Source organism: Varanus komodoensis, unplaced genomic scaffold (genome assembly GCF_004798865.1).
Source record: "Varanus komodoensis strain SLA01 unplaced genomic scaffold, ASM479886v1 scaffold19, whole genome shotgun sequence".
Taxonomy (NCBI): domain Eukaryota; kingdom Metazoa; phylum Chordata; class Lepidosauria; order Squamata; family Varanidae; genus Varanus; species Varanus komodoensis.
Window position 1 is genome coordinate 22141102 of NW_025335550.1, and position 23081 is coordinate 22164182.

At 41.5% G+C, this 23081-nt stretch overlaps 1 protein-coding gene across 1 annotated transcript in view; it reads right to left on the bottom strand.

Annotated features, from left to right (window-relative positions):
* Window positions 1-1653: 1653 nt before the first annotated feature.
* Window positions 1654-23081, bottom strand: part of LOC123022423 (atrial natriuretic peptide receptor 1-like) — a 63153-nt gene continuing 41725 nt past the window's right edge. The window contains exons 13-23 of the mRNA XM_044428125.1: window positions 21714-21855; window positions 19746-19794; window positions 18205-18306; window positions 15501-15620; window positions 14577-14670; window positions 13336-13423; window positions 10261-10400; window positions 7641-7793; window positions 6531-6629; window positions 4360-4451; window positions 1654-1788 (exon numbers count right to left, since the gene is read on the bottom strand). Of these exons, the coding sequence (XP_044284060.1) occupies window positions 1654-1788; window positions 4360-4451; window positions 6531-6629; window positions 7641-7793; window positions 10261-10400; window positions 13336-13423; window positions 14577-14670; window positions 15501-15620; window positions 18205-18306; window positions 19746-19794; window positions 21714-21855 (1214 nt within the window). The remainder of the gene's footprint in view (window positions 1789-4359; window positions 4452-6530; window positions 6630-7640; window positions 7794-10260; window positions 10401-13335; window positions 13424-14576; window positions 14671-15500; window positions 15621-18204; window positions 18307-19745; window positions 19795-21713; window positions 21856-23081) is intronic.

The window sequence follows — 23081 nt, forward strand, 5'->3', positions numbered from 1 at the left end:
AAAATGTATTCTGCATTTTTATAGTTCTTATTCTATTTGATAGGGAAGAAATGTTTTCTAAGATATATTTTTAAAGAAGAAAATTATGGTGAAATTCCATGTGTGGTCAGATGGATGAACCAGAATTAAGAAAAAGTGAATCTAAACACTTGCAAAATCCTTCCCATGACCACACAGGAGGAAGAGGAAGGAGGAAGTGCTCATCAGTGGCTCCTTCTCAACTTGGGAAGAGGCAACAAGTAGCGTATAGCAGGGTTCAGTCTTGGGCCCAGTGCTTTCCAACATCTTTATTCATGATTTGGATGAGAAGTGCAAGGAATGATTTTCAGATGTGCAGGTGACACAAAACTGGGTGGGATACCAATGCCCTGGAAGTTGGAAAGAAGATTCAAGGTAATCTAGACAGGTTGGTGAGCTAGACTGGAAACAACAGAATGAAATTCAATAGGGACAAATACCAGGTTCTGCACCTAGGACAAAGAAACCAAATGCATCATTACAAGATGGGGAATACTTGGTTCAACAATCTTGGAACTGTTGTAGATCACAACCTGAATATGAGTCAACAATGTGATGTGGCTACAAAAAGGGCAAATGCTATTTCAAGCTGCATTAATAGAAGTATCACATTCAAATCATGTGAAATACTAGTTCTCCTTTATTCCATACTGGTTAGGCCTCATCTGGAGTACTGGGTCCACTTCTGGGCACCAGTTTAAGGAAGATGCAGACAAGCTGGAAAGGGTCCAGCGGAGGGCAACACAAATGATCCTGGAGACAAACCCTCATGAGAAGAGATTGAAAGAACTGGGCAAGTTGAGCCTCAAAAAGAGAAGACTGAAGGGGGATATGCAAGTACTTGAAAGGCGGTCACAAAGAGGAAGGACAGGATCTCTTCTCAATCATCCCAGGGTGCAGGACATGGAAAAACTGGCTCAAGTTACACCAAGCCAGCTTCCAGTTAGAAAGCAAGAAAAATATCCTCATAGACTGTCAGAGCAGTACGACAATGAAACCAGTTACCTAGGGAGGTTGTGGGCTCTCCCACACTAGAGGCATTCAAGATGCAGCTAGACAGCCATCTGCAAGGGACAGTTTAAATGGAGCCCGGCACTGAGCAGGGGGTTCAATGGTCCTCTGGCCCCTTCCAACTCTACTGTTCTATGATTCAATGAGAGCAAATTAGATAAGCCTAAATCTTGGGCTCATTCTAATTTGCACACATAGTGCTAAACTATGGATTAATGTTATGTGTGAACTGGGTGAAAATAAAATAAACCATGGTTTGGGTTAAACCCTTCTTTCCCAACCTAGTACCTTCCAAATGGAAGGTAACAACTCTCCCCTCCCCAGTCATTGGCCCCATTGACCAGGGAAGAGGAGAGTTGCAGTCTGAAAAAGCTGAGCTAAACAAGCCATGGTTTCAATGTCCAACTCCCACCAGAGACTGTTCATGGCATAATTGGCAAGGCCAGCATTGCATCTGTTTTCTTTTTTAAAAAAAATAAGGAGAACTTTGACACTGGAAACTCTGAGATAGCTCAGGTCCCTGTTGCTCAAAGTTTCTTTCTGGATACAATGATAGGAACCTCTGAGAAGTTACACCAGCCACCTCACCACGTACTTTCATGGTGGGTATCAAAGTGGGTCACACTACACAACCCCAGGGATGATACTGAAAGTGCTTTGGTTGGGCATCAGAGAGGTTGCAGAAGGGCTTAGAGGCTTCATCTGAACTGTACCAGCCTTCTTTCCTTCCAGCCAGTAAGTTATCATGTCACCTTTCCCCTAGAAAGAGAAAAACAATAACACAGCATATCAGTGTGTCCACAGCAATCTCTTTGAGAACATTTGCTCTATATATGAGAACTACAAAAGAGGAGTAGAATAGCCCTGTGCTTTATTTTACTTGCACTGCAGTTAGGGCTCCATGCTACAAGCTTTATTCCATAAGTTAATCAACTAAACGCTTATTCCTATGCATGTTTATGCAATAACAAGTCTTCTGCTCCCAACAGTTCCCAGCCAGCCATGTTTTTCTGTCTGAACATGCATAGGGCCATATTCTCAAACATAATTTCAAGCCATGGTTTACTTCATCTTTTCTGAAGCTATGAGCCACAGTTTCCTGATTTTGACAAATCAGAAAGTTCACTGAAGACTTCCTGCCTTATTTTTCATCTCAGATGAATGATGGAATGAAGTAGACTGCATGCCTAGGCAAAAAGCTCACTGACATCCCAGCTTGTTAAGCAATGATGCAACAGTCTAAAGGTGGTAATTAAATTTGGTGCTCCCATCAATTAGTGACAACTAAATGCTCAGTTATCTTATACTTGCTGCAGTATGTCAAATATACCTAGACTGAACTTTCCATTATATGGGCATTTAATTGGTACATTAATCAGGTAAAAGGCAAATAGCTGACCATCTCAATTTCTTTAATAAACAGCCCAAATAGGAACATATCTGTACTATGACATGTGGATATAAGAATTGGCCACGCTTTTACCATCTCGTTGGAACAAAAGCCTTGAAGTGAGATTACACTAAACTCCTGGACTTTTGTCTATGGGCCATTCTAACTTACCACAACAGTACACTGTAGTGGTCTTCAGCATGACTCCTGTTTTGATGGAATTATCTTTAGCTTTGTTTGTTTGTTTCAGAACCAAGTTATGTGAAGGGCAATGTCATATGAAGGGATCAACTGTACTTTGTTGGGCTGGCACCACAATAGTAACTCAAGGCTACTCTTAACTTAAAAGAAAAACAACAACAACCAGATGTCAGTTTCAGGTTTCACATTAAATATATGGATGCTTAAGTGTTTGGTTGGATCCAGTTAATAAGTTTAAAGATTCCAAGATCTATCTGTGAGGAATGCCTATCTTCCTCAATACATTCCCAATCACTACAGAAGAAAATGTACCACAACTATTTATCAGGTAAGTCTTTACTGGGGGGGGGGGGGGGGGGGGGGGGGGAAGCAGGGAAAAGCAAAGCTCTGGCCAGGTAAGTAGGGAACTCACTGACAGGAATGAGCAGGATCCAAGGTAAGTAACAGGCCTGGGGAAAGAGCTAACTAAATGCATGAGGCAGGGAAACTAGAAGATGAACCCAGGGCTGGCTCTACAATTACATGGGCTGATGCCCCCCCCCCCCCCCCAGCAGGCATGAAGAGCAGCAAATCGCACTCGTCTTCCTGCCAGCTGCCAAGAGGCCCACTGCTGCCTTGCTGCTGGCAGGTACTCTGGGAGATCCGGCCAGGCACTCTCCTGTTGTGGCATGTGCTGCAGCAAGAAAGCAAGTGGCAGAGCTCTCTGGAGCAATGTGCTGCTTGCACCGCCAGCTACTGCTGCTAGTGCTCCTCACTTTGGGCGCAGGTGGCTCCTACCCTTTTGGCCAGCTGGCTGGCTGCTTTCTCACCTACTCAACCAGTTGGCCCAGCTAGCTGCTTGTCCGCTCCCACCTTGTGCCCCAGCTGCAGGGCTCCCACAAGGAGTCAGCGGACCTCTTGCAAAAGCCCCACAACTGGGGCACAGCAGGAGTGACCAAAGGAAAAGGGTGAGTGAGCAGGGGCTGGCCAGCAAGCGGAGAGAAGGGATGGAGAGCAGGCTGGCCAGCCAAGCAAGCGAGTGAGTGGGCCCTGCACTGGCACTTCACCTGAGGCCTGATGGGTGTGCACAAGATGCAAGCACAAGCAGCCATCCCACCAAAGCTCTTCAAACGCAAGCTACTGGCCTGTCTGCTGATCGCCTTTCCTTGCTTCCCTTTACAGTTGGAGGCAAAGGAGGGCAGGAAGCAGAAGAGGCTCCAGGTGCACTTACATTCTAAAGGAAGTCTGGGCTGAAGTGAGACTAATGGGCTTCTTTGGGAAAAAGCTGGGGTGCTATCTTTCTCTGAAGGGGCTGGGCAGTTACTCATTTCCAAAAAGAGAGAGGTTGGGGATGAAGGCCTCTCTCACAGATACTCACACCATCTGTAACAGATCTGGCTGGCTGGAGTTAACTTGTGGCAAGAGAAAACACTATCTAGAATTCAGTTTTCCTACATAGCACAGCTTCATCTTCCAGGCTTAAGGCGTTGTGTTAAAAATAGGTCCCACAGGACCTAGGCGCAAATTAGGCCCTAGGGTGCCAATGATGCTCAGTATTATGAGCACACTGCAGCTCCTCATGGTTGGGAGGGGAATGAAATATGAATGTGCCCTGAGAAGCACTCTGGAACTGAATGCTCTCCATGCCACCAAGTAGACTAAAAGCCAGCCAATGCAAGGGTTAAAACAGAGCCTTCCAGAGGAACTGCCACTCACTGCCTTCAGAAAAGCCTGAAGAACACAAAACAGTTTATATTTACCTTGACTTGCAAATTCCCCCGGCACACCAATATGTACTCTCCAATCTGTTCCAGCAGCTGGTATGTGTTTGAACTGCACTGTATTTTGAGAGCTAAAGGGAAGGAGATGAGCAACTAAGCCAGTGTAATCATATTTGCTTCCATTTTCAAAGGCGCACGCATTGATCACTCTGCTCTTGGACAAAGTTAAGGTACTGAATGCCCAGCACCTTGCTTCATCTGTTTAGTTTCTGCCAATTGATGTATTCACAGAGGAGCCGTGAGGTCTCTGTCTTGTGTCTGAAGCACGGCTGCCTGTGGCTCCGATGTCAGTAGACCAGTGTATCCACTCCAGATTGCAGCCTGAACCTTAGAGCAACTATTGATAGTCAGCCTCATCGATAGCTCCCTCTAAGTTCAGACTGAAGCCCAGAGTGGGTTCACCTCACCACTGGCACTGGAACCACCAGTCTCCAGTGTTGCTGCCACAGTCCTGTATCTAACAGCATTTCCTGATAGCTATTGTCCAGGTGACCTTCCCCTTCCCAAAGATGACCCCCAACCGCAGGTAGTTTCACTTAGGTTTTCCAGCTCCCCCCACCACCACTTTTGCCCCCAGTGCAAAATGGACAGCAGCCCATTTCAAAGAACTGTAGCAAGCAGAAGTCCCTCCACCTGGTATGGAGATGAGCAAGTGATGCAAACAGCTTTACAGCTGTAACTTCTGGGTTTGTGGTAGCTGAATAAGCATAGGAGGTGACCAGCCTCATTTCTTGATCTTTCTGCAAGTTTTCTCCCATACCCTGAAAGGAATGGAAGCTGCACAAGAGGTGGGTTAGACCCATTGCACAAAAGAACCCCCTCATAGATTATACACACTGCCTATTTTTCCCCCTACTGATATTCCTACTTTTTCCCTCTGTGGAAACAGAAGTTCATTGCTCCATGACAGGAAAAGGCTAAATGCAGCACACATGTGGCTCCCGGGAACTTTTCCATAGTCAGCACTGCTGCCATTGAATTTGCAATGGCAGCAGAAAAACACACAAACAAACAAAGAAACAAACGAACAACAAAAAGGATAATTTTGTGGATTTTGTGCTTCATGGATTGTGAGGTATCTTTCATTTCACGGTTCACTCAATGATGGAATCAGTTTTTTTCCCCTTTCAAAACAGTACATAAAAACATCCGTTGTGATCTATGTATTTTTCACTAGTGCATAACATTTGTGCATTTTTCTTAGCTCAGGGTACAAACAACAAGCAGAGTAAAAAAAAAAGAGTGAACAGCTGAGGCTGAAGAGAGACAGAGATCTTCAAAATATCTTTCATATGCTTTTAAAAATGGTGCATGTGTTAGCATATTTTCCAGTAATGCTCATATTTTTGTATAACTAATCCTGGAAGTTAAAAACAAGAAGTCTACAAGACCACAAGACTCAGAAGTTGCTAGTAGGTAATGGAATCTAAGGATTGGATTCATAAAAATCCAATGTCCTTTGAATTGATTTTAGATTTCTTTTTCTTCCTTAGTCTTGGCCTGCCAGTCCAGTTCCTGATATCAGGAGAGAGGCTTTAGCTGCTCCAAAACAGCAGCCTCCAGATTGCTGGTTCTGACTCATGCCACCTGGGAGTTCCCATTGGGAAACTGGGGCCCACCTCAACACCCTTTGCTGCTGCAAAGTGGTGACTAGGGCCCTACCAGGGTATTTAGCCAAGTGCTCAAGATTCTCCCATGTCAAGCTGCTGAGGCTGATAGGTGGTGATGTTCTTCAATGTCCCAGGACCCCTGCCTGGGGGTAATCTGGTCTCCCAGAATGAAGAAGTTTCCTATTCATACCCTGCAGGTCCAACTTGTCCAGCATACTATGAAGGAAAGCAAGCAACCCTCAGCTACTATGGGGTTCACCAGAAAGCTGTACCACTTGACAGCTGCCACCCATGCCCATGGCTAGGCAAACATCTTTGGCTGCTGGTTCTCAATTTTAAGTAGCTGACCAATCTTTGTGCTGCTGGTACTTTACAAGTTCATTTTACTGCAAAAGAATGAGAAATAAATATTAAGCCTTCAAAGTACCCTGGATTTGGTTTGTTCTAATGGGAATGCAGGAGGGAAAGTTGAGTTTAAAATGAGCTCATTCTAAATGTTCTTACTGAGGTTTGCTGATCCTTGTCGTTTAGTTGCCATACCTTCACTGGTGGACTCCATCCTAGAGGCAGTGTTGACAGTGTCCCCAAATAAGCAGTACCGGGGCATTTTTGTTCCAACAACTCCTGCCACAACTGGCCCTGGAAAAGACAAAAAGTTCAAGGAACCTTTTAATTCATGGGCATTTACTGCAGTTCTTCATAATGTTAGACAATGGCCAAGGCATGCAGATTTCCATCCTATGAAGGTTCACTGCTCTACAAAATGGCAGTGCTGAGGTAGTTGCAGGGGGTGGAATACCATCTGCAAACAAAGGGGAAAAGAACAAGAAACAGGATGAAGACAGAGGTGGAATTCTACCCATAGGGGGAAGAAATTTATTTGGGGTGAATAAGATTGTTTTTCCCTAGCTCTAATTCTTAGTCCAATAAAACTAATAATCCTAATCCTAACCCTACCCCTAACCCTCCTATTGAGTCTTTAGACTAGTGCTAATCAAAAAGTGAGATAAACATAACAAAAACAACATTAACACCAATGCCCACAGTGGAAAGTTGCATTTTTTATTTCCCCTCTTACTGCCAATGAAATTAGTATGTGGAAATAACCTAAGAGGTCTGGTTTCATTTCCACCCTAACCATTCCAAAGTTAAAAAGGAATGCCTGTCTTCATATATCCCTACCAGATATTTGAGAACTTCTGTGGATGCCCTTCTATGTGCCCCCATCCACATGAAGTAAGGGGGGAAATGGCAGGAAAAGGGGCTGTTATCCTGCCATGTCTTTGGAATGCCCTCCCTAAGGAGTCACAATTGGTGCCCAAACTACTCAGTTTCCATCACTGGGTAAAGACATTTTTATTTCGCATTTATTTTTGGTATAATTTATGGTTTTATTATGTCCTGTTACTGCTTGCTTTTATTTGTCATGTGAATTTGTCTCCTGTTCCCAATATTATTCATTTTTATATTTGGATGTACTAGTTTTTAATTTGTTTGATTTTATTCTTTACATCATTGATTGTTGTTTTGTGAGCTTCCCAGAGCCCTTGGGCTATGGGGTGGCATACAAATGTTACAAATGTATAAATAAACAAAGGCATCAGAGGCATTGTTCATGGCACTGGCCTCCCCACTCCCCTCAAAAAATACCTGAGTGGATTCCTGCTCGAATCTTTAGCTGAGTGTCAGGCTTGTGTGGAATCCGAAATGTTTTGCATACCGATACAAGTTCCAGAGCCATACTTGCAATTTCACTGGCATGACAGATGCCATTCTCTTTGGGCACTCCTGACACAACCATGTCTAAGGAAGAAAAATGAGAACAATTATCTATATCACCACTACCACCACTCTTACTACAATTTCTCTCACACACACCACCACCACTACCACCACCACCACCAGAAAGGGAAGGAAACTAAAAATGACTCTTTAAAGAGTCGCACTGGAGCTGCCAATTATGCTAATTCGCACTTCACCCTTATACAAATGCAGGCTTCCTTTATCTCAAGGATTCTTTAGCCAAGTGGTGGGTGGCTACTAGGATATATGAATGTATCCCTTTTAGGCTTTGCTGCACATCCTGTGAACAGTCACTACTGGAATCTGCCAGAAGCAGCAGGCAGATTGTTTTCCCCTTCCCCACAAGACCTATAAAAAGCACAGATCAATCCCAAAACCAGTCTGTGATTATTAACTTTGCAATCTTTGACAAATAGGAGAAATCACTTCAGAAGAGTTATATAGGAAGCAAAAGTGGTTTTGATGTTAACCCTGTTGTATCAGGGCCAAGCAGAGAGCACAGGGCATGGGGATGGACGAGCAGTTGCCCCTGAATGCGGAGCTGAAGGCCAGAGCCTAAAAATAACCCTGCGGAATTTGCTAATGGATTGACCAGACAAGGAAAGAAGGCCACTAATATTTCTATCAGCCTAGTTCAACCCGGGGGTTTCATATTGTCTGCCAAATGCAGGAATGGATATTGCACCCCAGTACATTTGTTCAGCCTAAAAATGACAAAGAAAGAAAAACAGATGGACAGACGGACAGGCTGTGAGTGCACAAGAGTGAATGAGCACGCTGCCTCCCAACCACTCAACTGCTTCTGCTTTGTTCCTGGGTTCTTTGCCCTGATGTCTGAATCCAGTACTCTAGGCTGTTGAGGGAGAAACAACCCAGAGATTCAAACTGTGGTTTGTTGTTGGGCTGAATCTTTGTGTTGCTTCTTCCTCAAGAACCCGGAGTGCTGAGTTCAGACATGCAGTTCCTGAACTGTTTTGCCAAGTGCAAGTGAGCAAATGGTTGGAGCACACATGTGAGCAAGTGGCAGCACAACTCAAACTTATTACTACATGGTCACAACCACCCATAGTTTCAACAACTCATAGGTAGTTGTTACGTACCAGCGAGATCAGGAAAAGGAGAGAGAAGTATGCAGCACAGGGTGGGCTCCAGGAGTGAGGGAATTCTTGGCAAACTGTGATATTGCAGGGGGCCCTATTTGTAGGCTTACTAGGCTACAGTGGCAGGTGGCTGGGAAAGTGTCATTTTTAATTCCCTTTCATGCCCAAAGCATCCACTCTAGGGCATTAGGTGAAATTAAAGGGGCTGTCTCCACATGGAGACTCAGCATGGTACCCTCAGGCCATCTTGTTGGCTCTCACAGTGCTTGGATTCCAACTGCTGTGTAAGGATGCTGAGCACAGTCTTCCCAAAAACAAAACTACTCCCCCCATCCCTGCAATTACGTTTATGCCTCAGGACATTTCCCTGCCTAGATTTTGTAACTGTTTGCATTTTGCATACATTGCATCACAATAAATCTACTGACATTTTTCTGGCATTCCTTGCCCTTTCCACCTCACTTTGTAAAAACCTAAACAAAACATTCTTTTGTGCTATTTTCAGGGTAAATATACCCTTCCATTTAGGACACCACTTCATGCATCTAATGGAGGGATGGTGACCCCTCCAGATGATGCTGGACTGGAAACATCCATCACAATGCTGGCTAAGCCTGATGGGAACTGTAGTTTAACAACCTCTGAAAACCCATACATTACGTACTCGATTTAATGAAATGGTTTACCACCACAAAAAACAATGCCACAATAACCTTCTTAGTCTTTAAGGCAGAAGTATGGAACTTGTGGCCATTTGTTGCTGGACTACAAATCACACCACCTTTGCCCACTGGTCATATTGACAGGGCTGACAACAATTAGAGTAGAGGCCATCGATTGCCCACAGTTGCTTTAAGGTGTCACTGGTCTTTTGATGTTTGGGTCCTTAGGAGGAAAAAACCTGCAGAAAAACAATTAAGTTCTTCCTCTTTGTTTGTTTAGGTTTTCTAAGTCCTCTGTCTCCATTTTGCAATCGAATAAAAACATGTACACAGGAAATAATTTATGCATAGTATATTCATGAAGGTTTATTGGAATTTAGGAAAATAATGGTAATATTCATACATAGTATTTCAAATGTTCAAAATACTTTGCATGCATCATCTCAGAACCCCCGATACCATCTTGTTATGCAGATGTGTGCAAAGGCTTAAAAAAACTCTTTTGCTGGCAATTTGGGTTGAAGGAAGAACTAAACTAGAGGACTGCTTGACTCTTTGTACATGCTTTTAGCAGAAAAGGTGCTGAATTAAAAAAAGTTTTTTTCTTTGCACACAACTAGAGTTCAATTCCTTTTCATTGTAGGTGATAATCTTTTGGACTTTCATTTTGGTTTTTTAAAGACACCACACAGGGCTGACACTCACAGGCATCTCCTATAGTCTCCACCTTGTAGACATCATAATTATCGATAATTTCATCAAAGGTTGTATAGAGTTTGTTTAAGAAGTCCACCACTTGGTAAGGTGTGCTGGTGCTGGAGAGCTGGGTGAAGCCAACAATGTCACTGGCAAGAAAGAAGAAATCTAGTCATGCTGTATGATGTGTAAGTAGTCCAGGAAATGTTTTGAAACTGACACAACATTTTCCTGATAAAATTCAAATTCTGCATGTTAAGCAGTTTCTTCCACCTTTCTCTGTTTCACCCCCAGAATTGCCTATGATCATTATTTTGTTCCTTTGGATCCATAAACTGGCAGATTAAAATATAATAGAGGAATGCGACATTGAACATCTGTCAGCCAATGCGGGTTTAGCTAAACTATTAATGTCAAAGGATCAGTGTGGATGAGAATGTTCCAGGGAGTATGAAGCCTGGTTTATAAGAACATGCTATAGTCTTCTGCACTTGCATATTGTTGGGATAATTTTGGTTCCAGCATATCCCTGTTGCACAAAAAGATAAAGAAGCTATGAAAGATGGCTCTCTGCTCTTAACTATGTGTGAGCATGTTTGTTTATGAATTTGTAAGTTAGCATTACTTCCCTTTGTCTGTGAACATGGCATTTATACTGAATTTTGGTTAATATGCAAATTTATTTGCTTTTCAGCACTTAATTATCTGATGAAAGGCAGATAATGAATTTACTGAAATTCTTTAATTGGTTGGCAATGGCAGGAAAAAACAGCATATCCGACTGAGGCTTTCACTATTTCTGCCATCATAATTATCTGTCAGCCCCCACATGTTCTGTTTTCTACAGAGCAAATTATGTACAGTACGTGCATATAAAGGTATGCTCTGCACATTTCATCCCAGTTGCAGAACATGTGAATAAGTGCAATGATTTCTAAAAATCATGGTTTAAAAGTGCTCTTGGCCTACCAACTTCTGTACTGGCTCTGCAGGGTAATCAGTTGTGGCCAGAGGATCAGTATTGTTTAATATGAAAAGCTATCAGCTTTTTGAAACAGTGTTGCTTGAGTTAAATCCACCACCAAAAAGAAAAAGAAAAAGAAAAAAGGAAAAGGGAAAAAAGAACAGTACTCAACCACTGTAAATAATATAAAATGTGTGATTTGTTGTACCAAATTAGAAAATAGTACAGTATTGCAAAGCTACAAAGTCCATATACAAGAAAAGGTGGAGGTAAAATGCAAATTCACAAATGGAGTTAATGAAAAGATGCACACAGAATGCACAAATGTGCATCCAGTACAGTACCCATTTCAACACTCTTCACCAGAAGTGTTAAGAATTACTCTTCTGTTTAAGCTACGGAAGCTTTAGAATTTAACAAGGTCAAACACGTGTTTTATTGTCTTGTGCTGATGCCCATCGTTCGCTTTTTTCACGTCCTCCTTAAGATACTAAAAAGACAACTGCAGCATGCCATTTAGTCAAACATGATCCCATTTGGCAGTGTTCAATTCTAAACATCTCTGTGCATTAACAGATTTGTTCCACTTTGACTGGTCTTCCATTTTCACATTTTGGGAAGTGTGGTCCTGTTTCATTGTATTTCCCCCTTCTTTTGTATGTGGGCTTTGTAATTTGGCATTACTATTTTCACGTTCCCCCTTTTCGGAGGAGTTTTGAAACTGTTGGTCTCCTCTTTGTTCGCTGTTTAAGTTCAATCCAGCCATATCAGTTTGGCAGGGGTTTGACTGATGGGCATTTGGGAGATGCAAATAGCATCCTTTTATTTAGCTCTGCACCCTCAAGCGCTAGCAATCAGTAGAAACTCTCTTGCAAGCCCTCTTGCAAAGAAGAACTACCCCCTCATTCATTTTTTTTAATGACAGGGATAGAAAATGTTTACAAAACTCTGAAGTTTACGTTTTTTGTTTTCCTTTGTAAGATACAAGAGCTCTCCAAAGCCAAAAATATGTGCTGAATCAATTAAACATCATTTACAAGAAGAGTACATAATATCTTATCTATATGTTAGTTTTACATCTGTTGAGCACATAAATCTCAGTGTTGTCCATCCTGTCATATATAAATCTTGCCCATCTGCCCTGCTTACACAAGCAGATGTAAGCATAAATCAGCAGACATTAATCTGCAAAATTTTAATGGACTTGCTTGCTCAGTGCAGAAACATGCAATTCAGTTGAATTCTAAATGATAGTGTCTTTCTTAAACAAAAAGAAAAAAAGATCAAAAATTATTTTGCATAAAGCAAGATACAGATGATTATTTTTCTGGAGTGATTAGAGCAACTTCTTCCTTTCTGACACTAACTCTGATCCAGCATAGAAAACTTCATAATCATATACGTGTAATGGATGGAGACATTTTGCTGTAAGAAAGAATTCTTCATTCTTGTTTCCCAGTTCCTAATTGCAGCCAATTCTCCTTCTGAATGGCATTTTAAAGATATTAGTGGCACCTATGTCTTTTTAAACACAAAAATAAGCATAGGAGCCCTAAGCATGGAGCACAGGGGGCCTCAGTTCTTGTGCCATTCTGTACTCCCTCTGTCTTCATGATGGCAATTTATGTTGCCTAAAAGTGACCCACCGAAATAAATGTTGTTTCAGGGCCATGACAGAAACAGAGCCAACTTTTTGATTTAGAGCACAGAAACTGATTAGACCAAATGGCATGAAACTTCGGATCTACTTAATTTCACTCCATTACCCAGCCTATGACCACCCAAAGACTATGGAGTACACATGTAGAAAAGGACACTTTTGTGCAGATAAATCTTGCTCCTCCTATCTTTTGACACAATGTTGTAAGTATGGAAGAGGAGTGTGTAACTCATGATATGCACTAATGGCAGTCATACTCCTTGTATTTTGCAGAACTGCTGCATTTCATGCTCATAGTGACTTGTTGCAAGATAATTGCAAAGTCAGTTGTGCAAAGATAAGAAAAATGAACATGTGTATCATCATGGACAATTATAGTTCTACAGAAGCAGCTCCCCATCTTTGGAAAGCTGTTCACAAAGGCTAAACAACTTGCACTCTTAAATTGGTTCACACATACCTGAAAAAGACGGTGGAGTTTATGAAACTTTGGGCCTGTGATGGCTTCCCTTGCCTTAAATCATCTGCCACCTGTTTTGGCAGCATGCCTGTTTTGTATAATAAGAGAAGTTATTATTACTAAAATAAAATGTCAACTAAACCTTATTGCATTAATACAACTAATGTGTTTTGCAGTGGGAAAACTATATGTGCATAATGCATGTTATTTGCCACCAGTTAAAATATCGCCACTACCACCAAACCAGCTAAATGGGGATTTGCATCAGGGTCCTTGAAATGGTTCCTCTGTGCTTAGTTATTTTACTGATATGAAATCAGCAATATTAATGAAACACCTACCTAATTTCTTTGCTGACTCATGACTCTGTTTAAAGGCTAGAAATCTGAAGATTCCAAAATGTGAGTTTCCTCATCAAACATTCACATTCTTCTCTTCATTCTTTCCTCCCTGTTCTTTTTCATCATTCAAAGTATTTTTGATTTAATTGTTTTATTTTATTTAGAATATTTTTATACTTTCATGCTATATTTCATCAAAGTATCTCCTTCATTCTCCCTTGCTAGGATTCTTTGAAAATAATTACTGGGTCTTGAACTGTGGTAGCTGGACCATTATAAAAATAACAAAGAAACAAGTTGAAACTCCAGAAGTTTCTCTGATGTTTCTACCACATGCTGAAGAGACACTGATTGTTCCACTTAATATTTTAAACTGTTAAATAATGCAAGTTGCTGATGCAGAGACCTCAAAAGTATTGTGTTATTCTTTCTTGTATACACACATTGTTCTAGTAAACAGATGCTAGAATTAGCAGCAGTTACCTAATCAGGATGGTAATATATATTTCAACTATCAGAAAGGGAAGGACTCTTTACACCAGTCTCTAGAGCAAGAGGGTGTTACTGCATTCATGTCCAGGCATCTGGCCAGCCACTAGGAGAACACAATGGTGGAGTAGAGAGGCCTTTGGGCCAATTCAGCCCAGTTCACACTTCCTTAATTTAGTGTAACGGTTGAGTTTGGATTTAGAATTTTTTCAAGTATCATCTCACAATTGTAGCCACCTTATGAGAAACAATGTTTCTTAAAGAACAAGCAAAAGAGAACAAATCACAATTCTTGGATGCAAAATCATTTAAGAACCACCAATACATTTCTGAATGCTACCCATACCAGAGCAATAAATATGTAGCAATTGCTCAAAGTATACTGGATTCCCACTGATATTGACCACTTACTATACAACAAGCGATCTGTCTTCTGCTTTTCGTGTGTTAAGTCCTGTGTTCTTTCCGCTACCAACACTTCCAAGTGTTTGCTGTATTTCTCCATCTAGGCAAACAAAAATGGATTCAACATGAGCAATCTCGGGAAGTTCTGGAGATCTCAACAGTGCATTCTCCACATTCAACGTCACATTGTCATCCCAACTATTGCATAAAGGCCCCTGAAAAGAATGTGCATACCGTAGTTATGCCCTTCAACTGTTTGCAGTAAAACAAAGGTACTCTGAGAGATCCCAAAACCACACTTCAAAGGACACCCGAAAACATCTACCTAGTTTAAGAGCAGGCAATTTCCACAGGTCTGGGGACCAGTTTCTGGGTGCATGCTGGCCACTTAAATTGCTGCTGCCACACTGGATATTTTGCCACAAAACTTTGGCAGCATGGCAGCGGAAAGCAGGGAGCATGCACTTGGCTGGAACATGAATTCCTTTCCTGGGAGCCTTTCATGAACACAATCTTTCCTCCTTGCTTTTAAGGAAAATCACTACTTATTACACTATAGCCATTTTTTAAAATATGCCTTCACTATATATTTACAAAACCTAGGATGCAACTGAGCATAACTTTGACAAATACATTACGGGAAAACACAGGGTTTGGTGTAACTTATGTTCCCCCAATAATATGTCATTCTACTCTGGGGTGGTAAATATGTTTTTCTCTGCTTTTGTGTATGTATGTTTTTTGTGGGTCAGTGGTTGTTTTGCCTTTCTTAATACATCCAGATTAAAATACAGGTCTTCTTTGCTTATTGTCATCAAGCAAGTTGCCCAGTACACACATGCCTACAGAATGTTTCCTCAAGTTTCAAGCCCATCCTGTTGACTTGATTGAAAGATCTCTGTGACAAAATTAACCAGCTCTGATTCTTACCAAAGTCATCATCATGTCAACTGGGCTAACTTTGTTTGGGTTCATCTTCTGTAGCAACTTCTTGACTTGCTCAAAGGTGGGCCTGTGTGCTGGATTGCTTTTTCTACACCTCCTGATCAGCTGCAAGAAAGGAATATGAATGGCGTATTTCAGGTTCAAGGTAACACTGCTCTGCTTCTTTATCACCAGAATATTTCAGTATCTCATCAAGGGCATGGTTTTAACTTAGAACCACTTGACCAGCCCAGGTATGACCAGCTCAAGATCTGATCCTTGTAGTGTCAAATTGTTTTGTGATTCCTCTTGTACCCAACTGCAGCGCACCCAGAAACTTCCAGAGACTCCTCCTCAATAGAATGGAGAATAACCCCACAGTTTGACATAATGCTTCATGCTGGAATCTTCTGCATACTTGCATAGGAGTAAGTATAATTCTGAAACATACACACAGAGGATCCAAAAGTTGGAACCTTCATAGCTTTATGTTCTTTCTTCCCTGATATTATTGCTACAATCATCTTTTCCTATTCTTTTCTATTAGCAGGAAAGTTTTCCTATTAGCAGGAGGATTTCTCTGAATTATTTCAAAACTTCAGTTTTGGAAACAATACAAATTGCACAAAATAATAAAAATATAGGCCAGTTTGCATATTATTTCTATTGTTAGTATGTGTCTGAGTCAGCATACAAGAAGTAAAAGGCAACTGCTCTGCCTGCAAGGTTTTTTAAAATTATTTTTGTGTTTCTTGTGGGTTGATTGGTTTGTTTTGCTGTCTAATTTGGGTTAATATAGCCCAGGGTGATGGATGTCTTTCAGCTAAGGACTGCATTCCAAGGGGTAGGTAGACCTGAAGGCAAAAGGAGGCCTGGCCACAGGCAAAAAGAATGCATCAAATATACCAGAATGCCAGCAGATTTTAGTTTAAAGCTCTTAAAGCCAGTTAGCAAGCCGTTGGAGAGGCATTTTAATTTTAAAGGGCCAGGGGGCAGCGGGGGTGGGAGGACAACTATGCAAATAATCAGTGGCTGGTAGAAGGAGCCATGGTATTCTTGGAAATTCCAGAGGACCAGATTGGGAGCTCAGTTCTGCATCCCTGCTTTAGCCCATCACATCTATCAATCTTACTTCAGGTTTAAAATAAGTAAAGATTTAGCACAGACTACTAATCTATGGTTAAATTAAGATTACTAATTACTATTAGCCTTGAGCAAGAATGTCGTATATAGACCTGCAAAATTTTTATTGTACACAGATGTTTTTTAATGCAGGAGAATATGTTTTAAATTATTTAATTGTTGGATTTTGTATATTTTAATTATATTGTGTAAACTATTTTGAGAGTATTATGCTAATCAAATGGTATATAAATGCTGTAAACAAACAAACACCCACAATTTAATTCACAAAAGACATTTTCTTTATATGGGGCAAAGCAGAATTTTGATTGGTCTTTGTAACAGTTATTAGTTCTTAAAATAGATGAAGCAGGTGACCTGTGCTCAAGATCCCCTCCAGGTTTTCGCAGAGAGAGAAAGTGGTGCTAGGCAAGATAATGTTTAACCCTGCCCAGTCATTCACTTTCCTTGGTCTAAATTACATCCCTCTCTAGTCTCTGCATTCCCAGAAGCTGCTATTAGCTCTGCAGGGGAAAAATATGCAGTTACAATATAGCTGAATTTTCAGAGTAGTTACTTCTAGAGAAGTCTAAACAAAAATGAGGATAAGGTGGAAATGGCTGTGGTCTTGGCTTCTTTAAGGCTATTTACCAGGCTCTCAAATTTGTTAGGATCAATTCTCAATGACAAGGTAATGTTTGAATCCTTATCCTTAATGTTTGAATTTTTAAAACACAGAGCCTCACCCCAGACAGATATTTTAGCTTACTGACAGCTACCTTTGAAATGCAAAATTTTCACAATCATTAAGTATGATTATGGATCTGACAGTTTATAACCATAGGAAATCATAAACCTCCAGTTGCTGCATATTAAAGGCATCATTTACTGCCTCCTGTTTTTTGTGTGACAAGCTGAAATTTCAGTTTGTCAAAAGAATACTATTTTTAAAGGCTATTAAAGCCACATGCTGTTCTGTGGCGCTTTGGATGAGGAATTGCAAACATACCTTCATTCTGCTCACATTTTTAACAGAAAACAGAACTTCTCCTTTTTCAAAGCCAACATGCCTAGACACCACATTTAATTTAGGACTGCTAGATTCTGGTGTTGTGTTGTTTTTTTTACTAACTCCAGTGCCATGTTGTGCCTTTACCAGCAATCTGACCTGCAGAATAGCAGGAGAATATGTTTGTGGAACACTTGATCTGCTGATTAAGGTGCAAGGAAAGAGTTTTTGGTTAACTAGCACATCTAATACCTATGTATCTTCAGCCCTTACTTCACAAAGACTGTTTATTGTTCCATTGATTATTTATATCCTCATTTTTCCTCTTGCAAGGAATCCAAGAGGCTTACATGGTCTTCTTCCTCCTCCTCTCAATGTTACCTTTCTAACAATTCTAACCTAACAAAGGTAGGTTAGGCTGAAAGTCACTGATCTACATTCACCAAGTGAGCTTCATTGCTGAGTGAGGACTAGAACCTGGATTTCCTGAACCCCAGCCCAACACCCTAATCACTGCACCCCACTGGCTTTAATTCACTCATAAAGATGAAAGAATGGGTATGGAAACATTAGATTTACCTCTACATATTCTGTAGGGCATGGACAGGCATTCTCAGATTTTTCTGATATTAATTCTACCAATGGAGGACACAAAGAATATTCTTCTGAATTTGTATCATCCTTCTGGAAGGCAAGATAATACCATTTTACATAATCTGGAGAATCACAGAGAAATGCTCTGGAAATCATCTTTCAAATTGAATACTTTCGTACTTTCCCAATGAACTAGTTTTATCATCTAAGTGTTAGTTTAGACACATCAAAAGCTGCCTTATGCTGAGGAAGCACATCAATACATCTAGCCTGGTACTGTCAACACTGACTGGCAGCAGCTCTTCAGACTTTCAAGCAAGATTTTTTTCCCTAGACCAACCTAAAAACATGAAGGACTGAACCGGGGACTTTCTATATGCAAAGCAGATGTTCCACCACCAAATTAGTTTACAGAAAGCCAACCTTTCACATGCTGAGCCTCAGCAATACCTTCTCGATCAATAAAGCTTTCTTGGAGCAATAAAGCTTTCCTCACATCTCATGTGAGGGAGGGTTTACAAGACCCCAAAGTTAGATTCTGAGCCTGGCTAGGGGAGAACTTCTACAGGATGCCTCATAAAGAAACATTTGGCTCTACCATAGATTTTTATGGCAGCCATAGTTACAAATAAGCTGTGGCTCTGTCTCACTAACAAGGAAGATTTTGCATGCCACACATCAACCCTTTTCTGCAACATATTCAGGTTTTAATTATCTCTTTTTTGAGGATCACAATTCAAATTTCAGCTCTTTGGAATTGTGATAGCTTTGAACATAGGAATGAGCAATGCTGAGTGATTCCACCTGGAGTGGGCTAAGGTACATCTGTGTCCTCTTAAACAGAGGATTAGACCCTATCTGAAAAGCTGCCCAAGTACCATCCTCTATTTGAAGAGCTGCCTTGTGCAATTTCAGCTTAAACATACAGAACTAGAAGAACTGCTGCCCAGCAACAGTTAGCCCTTAGGCAGCAGAACAAAAAAGCAGGCACACACCTGCCTGTTCTGCATTTTGGTGAGCTGTACTGTGATTACCTAAATCATAATAATTATTTCCAAATGTCCACCTATATCCATATCTGCATTTGGAATTAGCATTTTCAAACTGCATGCATTTTTTTTTTTTTTTGGGTGAGCTGCCCCGAGGCTTTGTTGCGATGGGGGCGGCATAGAAATTTTTTAAATAAATAATAAATAAAATAGGTGCCCTCTTTTCACGTGTGATTTCATCATAGTTGAATAGCTGAATAGATTCCTCAGCACATGCAAAGCAGCTTGTGCTGGTTTCTAGAAGCCAATTTTCCTTTTCAGTCTGCATACAAAAACCTTGAGGTGGCTTCTGCTGATGCTGAATGAATCACACTGCCGGCTTACCTGCAGCAAACAGCTGCCACAGGTAAAAAGGAATGCAGGTACCAAAAGTCCAGTGGTTGTGTAAATCTATCCAAAGGTGCAGCAGAATTTTGTCACAGGTCTCAACAGGTGCGAGCTCAACATTCGTTAAGGAGCAATGATGGTATGACTTACCAGTGTCGGGTCACTTCTTGTTGCTATTTCTAACAAAATGATAGAATAGCTGCAAGATTGGAAAGAAGTCATCATCAGTGAAACAGCGCAAATCAGTTAAGGGAAGAGGCAGCAACTTTGAAAGGGAAAGCCATACACGGACTCCAATCCAGTTAAATTAAGTCATGACTAAACCCCACTGAAAGCAGTAAGACTTCCACTTCAGTTTCCTCACTTTGAAAGGGATTTATTCATAACTAGCTGTTAGGAGAATTGGGACTAGAATCTTTAGCATCACTAAAGAGGATGACTTATTCCTCCTATTGAGAAAATAAGGACAAGCGCTTCTTATAGTGAATTGCAGTTTTGTCTGTTTCTAATATTCTGGCATCCTCCTTGTCATCACATCAATCCAATAATTACAGGATCCAGAAATCAGAAACCTTTTGATTGTTCTGGCGCATGGCTAGAGCAGAAGGTGAAAAGCGCATATATGAGAGCTACATGCAGTGTCACACAGAAGAACTCATGTAGCCACTCCAGCTGGCAAACTAGCGACTGATTACTGCCACAGTCAGACTTGTGGACGTCCTCCTGTAGCTTCATTAATACTCCTAGTGGCTATTTACATTAGACTAAGATGGCCAAACGTAATGGGGTTTTACCCTCTAATATGCATTTCCATATACCCCAAGAGACATTTCAGGCATACTGAAGCAGCACATGTTGAGCTATTGGTATGGAGTACAGATGCAGAGAGAGAGAGAGACAGACAGAGAGAGAGAGAGAGAGAGAGAACAGTATCCTCAAGCTGGACAACCTATTCAGAAGGATATCATAATCAACAATATCAAAAGCCACTGAGAAGGACAAAAGAATTAGCAGGATTGCATTTGCCACGATCCTTTTCCAGTCTATGTTATCCATCAAGGTGAGCAAGGATGCATCAGCCTCACACAAGAGCCACCCCCACTGCCATCAGCCAGCCCACTAATGTCATTGCCCTTTCCTGTTTTGTCTCTGAGCTGAAAGGCACAACACTCAGCACAGAGAAAGGGACTTAGGTGGTACAGCAAGGAGCGATTAGTCCTCCCACTGCTGGCCAGGTCAGCAGGATTCATCCCCACAAGGGTAGCACACGCAGTGTGAAGCCACTCAGGCAAACGCTTTGCACAACATCCCCATAGGATGGCTCACAGGCTGCAAAGCCACTCGGCTGGGGACTCCTCTGGGTGGCAGGCTTGGAGGCCATGCCCGTCCCCCGTAAGAACCAAGGAGGTTCTGCAGACCAGAGGTGGAATCTCTTTAGGACAAACCTCTGTATCAAATATCATATATGTGCCAAATATTATAAACCAAGAAAGGCAATGATTGAGGAAACGTTTTTCCTTGCTTACTTCTTCAGGCTGCAGTGGCTGAAATTGATTGCATAAAATAGGACCAGATTTTGGACGCCCACATAATGAACTGCAAACCAAACAGCCTCCAAGTTAAGGGAGATACAAGTCATTTTGTCTTCAAAGGCTAAGCATATGCAATAGTCTTTTTCACCTGGTGGGTTTAGAATAAAGGCAGCCTTAAACCATCTGTGCAGGTGCACTGGTGGTGAAAAATTCTTACCGGGGAGAACTAGATGATTATTCTTCCATACACAAAAACTTACTTGTAGAAAGATGGCACAGATGGAGGGCTCCATTACACACCAAGATCCCCACATGCACAAAGCACACACAGGGTGTCCTGCCATTCTATTCCTGCCTGCAGGCTGAACTGACAGTCCAGGAACTCTTTCTTCCCATACGGAAGGGAGGAGCCTCTGACTTTCTTGACAGTCTCTAAGTTTCATATATTTAGGACATTACAGGATACATAGCTGTGCCTATTCAAAAGGGCAATCTGTACTGCTATTTGCAAAACAAGCAGTAATTCCAGCAGTGCAAAAGGGAACCATCTACCCAGTGGGGAGCGAGATCTAATTACTGTCATCACCTGTACACATCTGCAACTGGAGTTGGCTCAAAATTCGGTATGGCTTGCGCTTCAGGAGCAACATATATCTGTGTAAATTGCTGAGGAGGATTGTGAGGCTCCATCAAAGAATCTTCTTTTCTGAAGGATGGTAATGCATAGTCTACCACACAGTGAAGTAAAAGAACAAAAGGGTTAGCTATTTTTCCTGGATATTTTGCATTATTTTGAGTCTAGAATCATTATAGATATAAGTCAATACACTCTCAGTTGGGAAATGAACCCTCCACAACATTCTCCTCAGGAAAATTTGGATGTGAGAATGCTTGTTTATGCCCTGAATGTTAGAATATTCATCACATTTTTTAAAAAATACTGAGCATCAGCTTTTAACATCTAAAGCAGTCAACATCTGACACTATCTAACACATGCTGTTTAACAGAATTTGATCATTTCTAATAGGCAAGAGTCAACATTTGGCAGCTAACATGAAGTCACTCTGAACTCACTCTGCCTACTCTCAGCAGCAGTGTCACATACCTGATTGGCTGCATGGTGACATTGTAGTGACTAGGAAAAAGGAGGGCTGTTTTTGAAATAAAAATTAGCTGTCCATGGGAAAAATATGCAAATTTTATGCAAGTCTGTGGCTTCTTTATCTAGATTTTTGGTGATGCATTTCCTCTTTGCATAACAGGAAATGGGAATGTATAAGTGGTGCTCTATCATTCACTAGTACCTCTCTACCTCTAGTCATAAGCAAGCAACTGTATCTCAGCCTCAGTCTGCAGAACTGCAATACAGGAATAATCATGCTACTCTAACCTACAACAGTGTTGGAAGCATCACAAAGAGTGATGTTGTTGTTGTTGTTAGTCGCGAAGTCGTGTCTGACCCACCGCGACCCCATGGACCACATTCCTCCAGGCCTTCCTGTCCTCCACCATCCCCCAGAGTCCACCCAAGCTCACACCAACTGCTTCAGTGATTCCATCTAGCCACTTCATCCTCTGCCATCCCCTTCTTCTTTTGCCGTCAACTGTTCCCAGCATTAGGCTCTTCTCCAGTAAGTCCTTCCTTTTCATTAGGTGGCCAAAGTATTTGAGTTTCATCTTCAGTATCTGGCCTTCTAAAGAGCAGTCAGGGTTGATCTCCTCTAGGACTGACCGGTTTGATCTCCTTGCAGTCCAAGGGACTCACAGGAGTCTCCTCCAGCACCACAATTCAAAGGCCTCAATCCTTTGGCGCTCAGCCTTCCTTATGGTCCAGCTTTCACAGCCATACATTGCAAGTGGGAAAACCATAGCCTTGACTATACGCATTTTTGTTGGCAGGGTGATGTCTCTGCTTTTTAGTATGCTGTCTAGATTTGCCATAGCTTTCCTCCC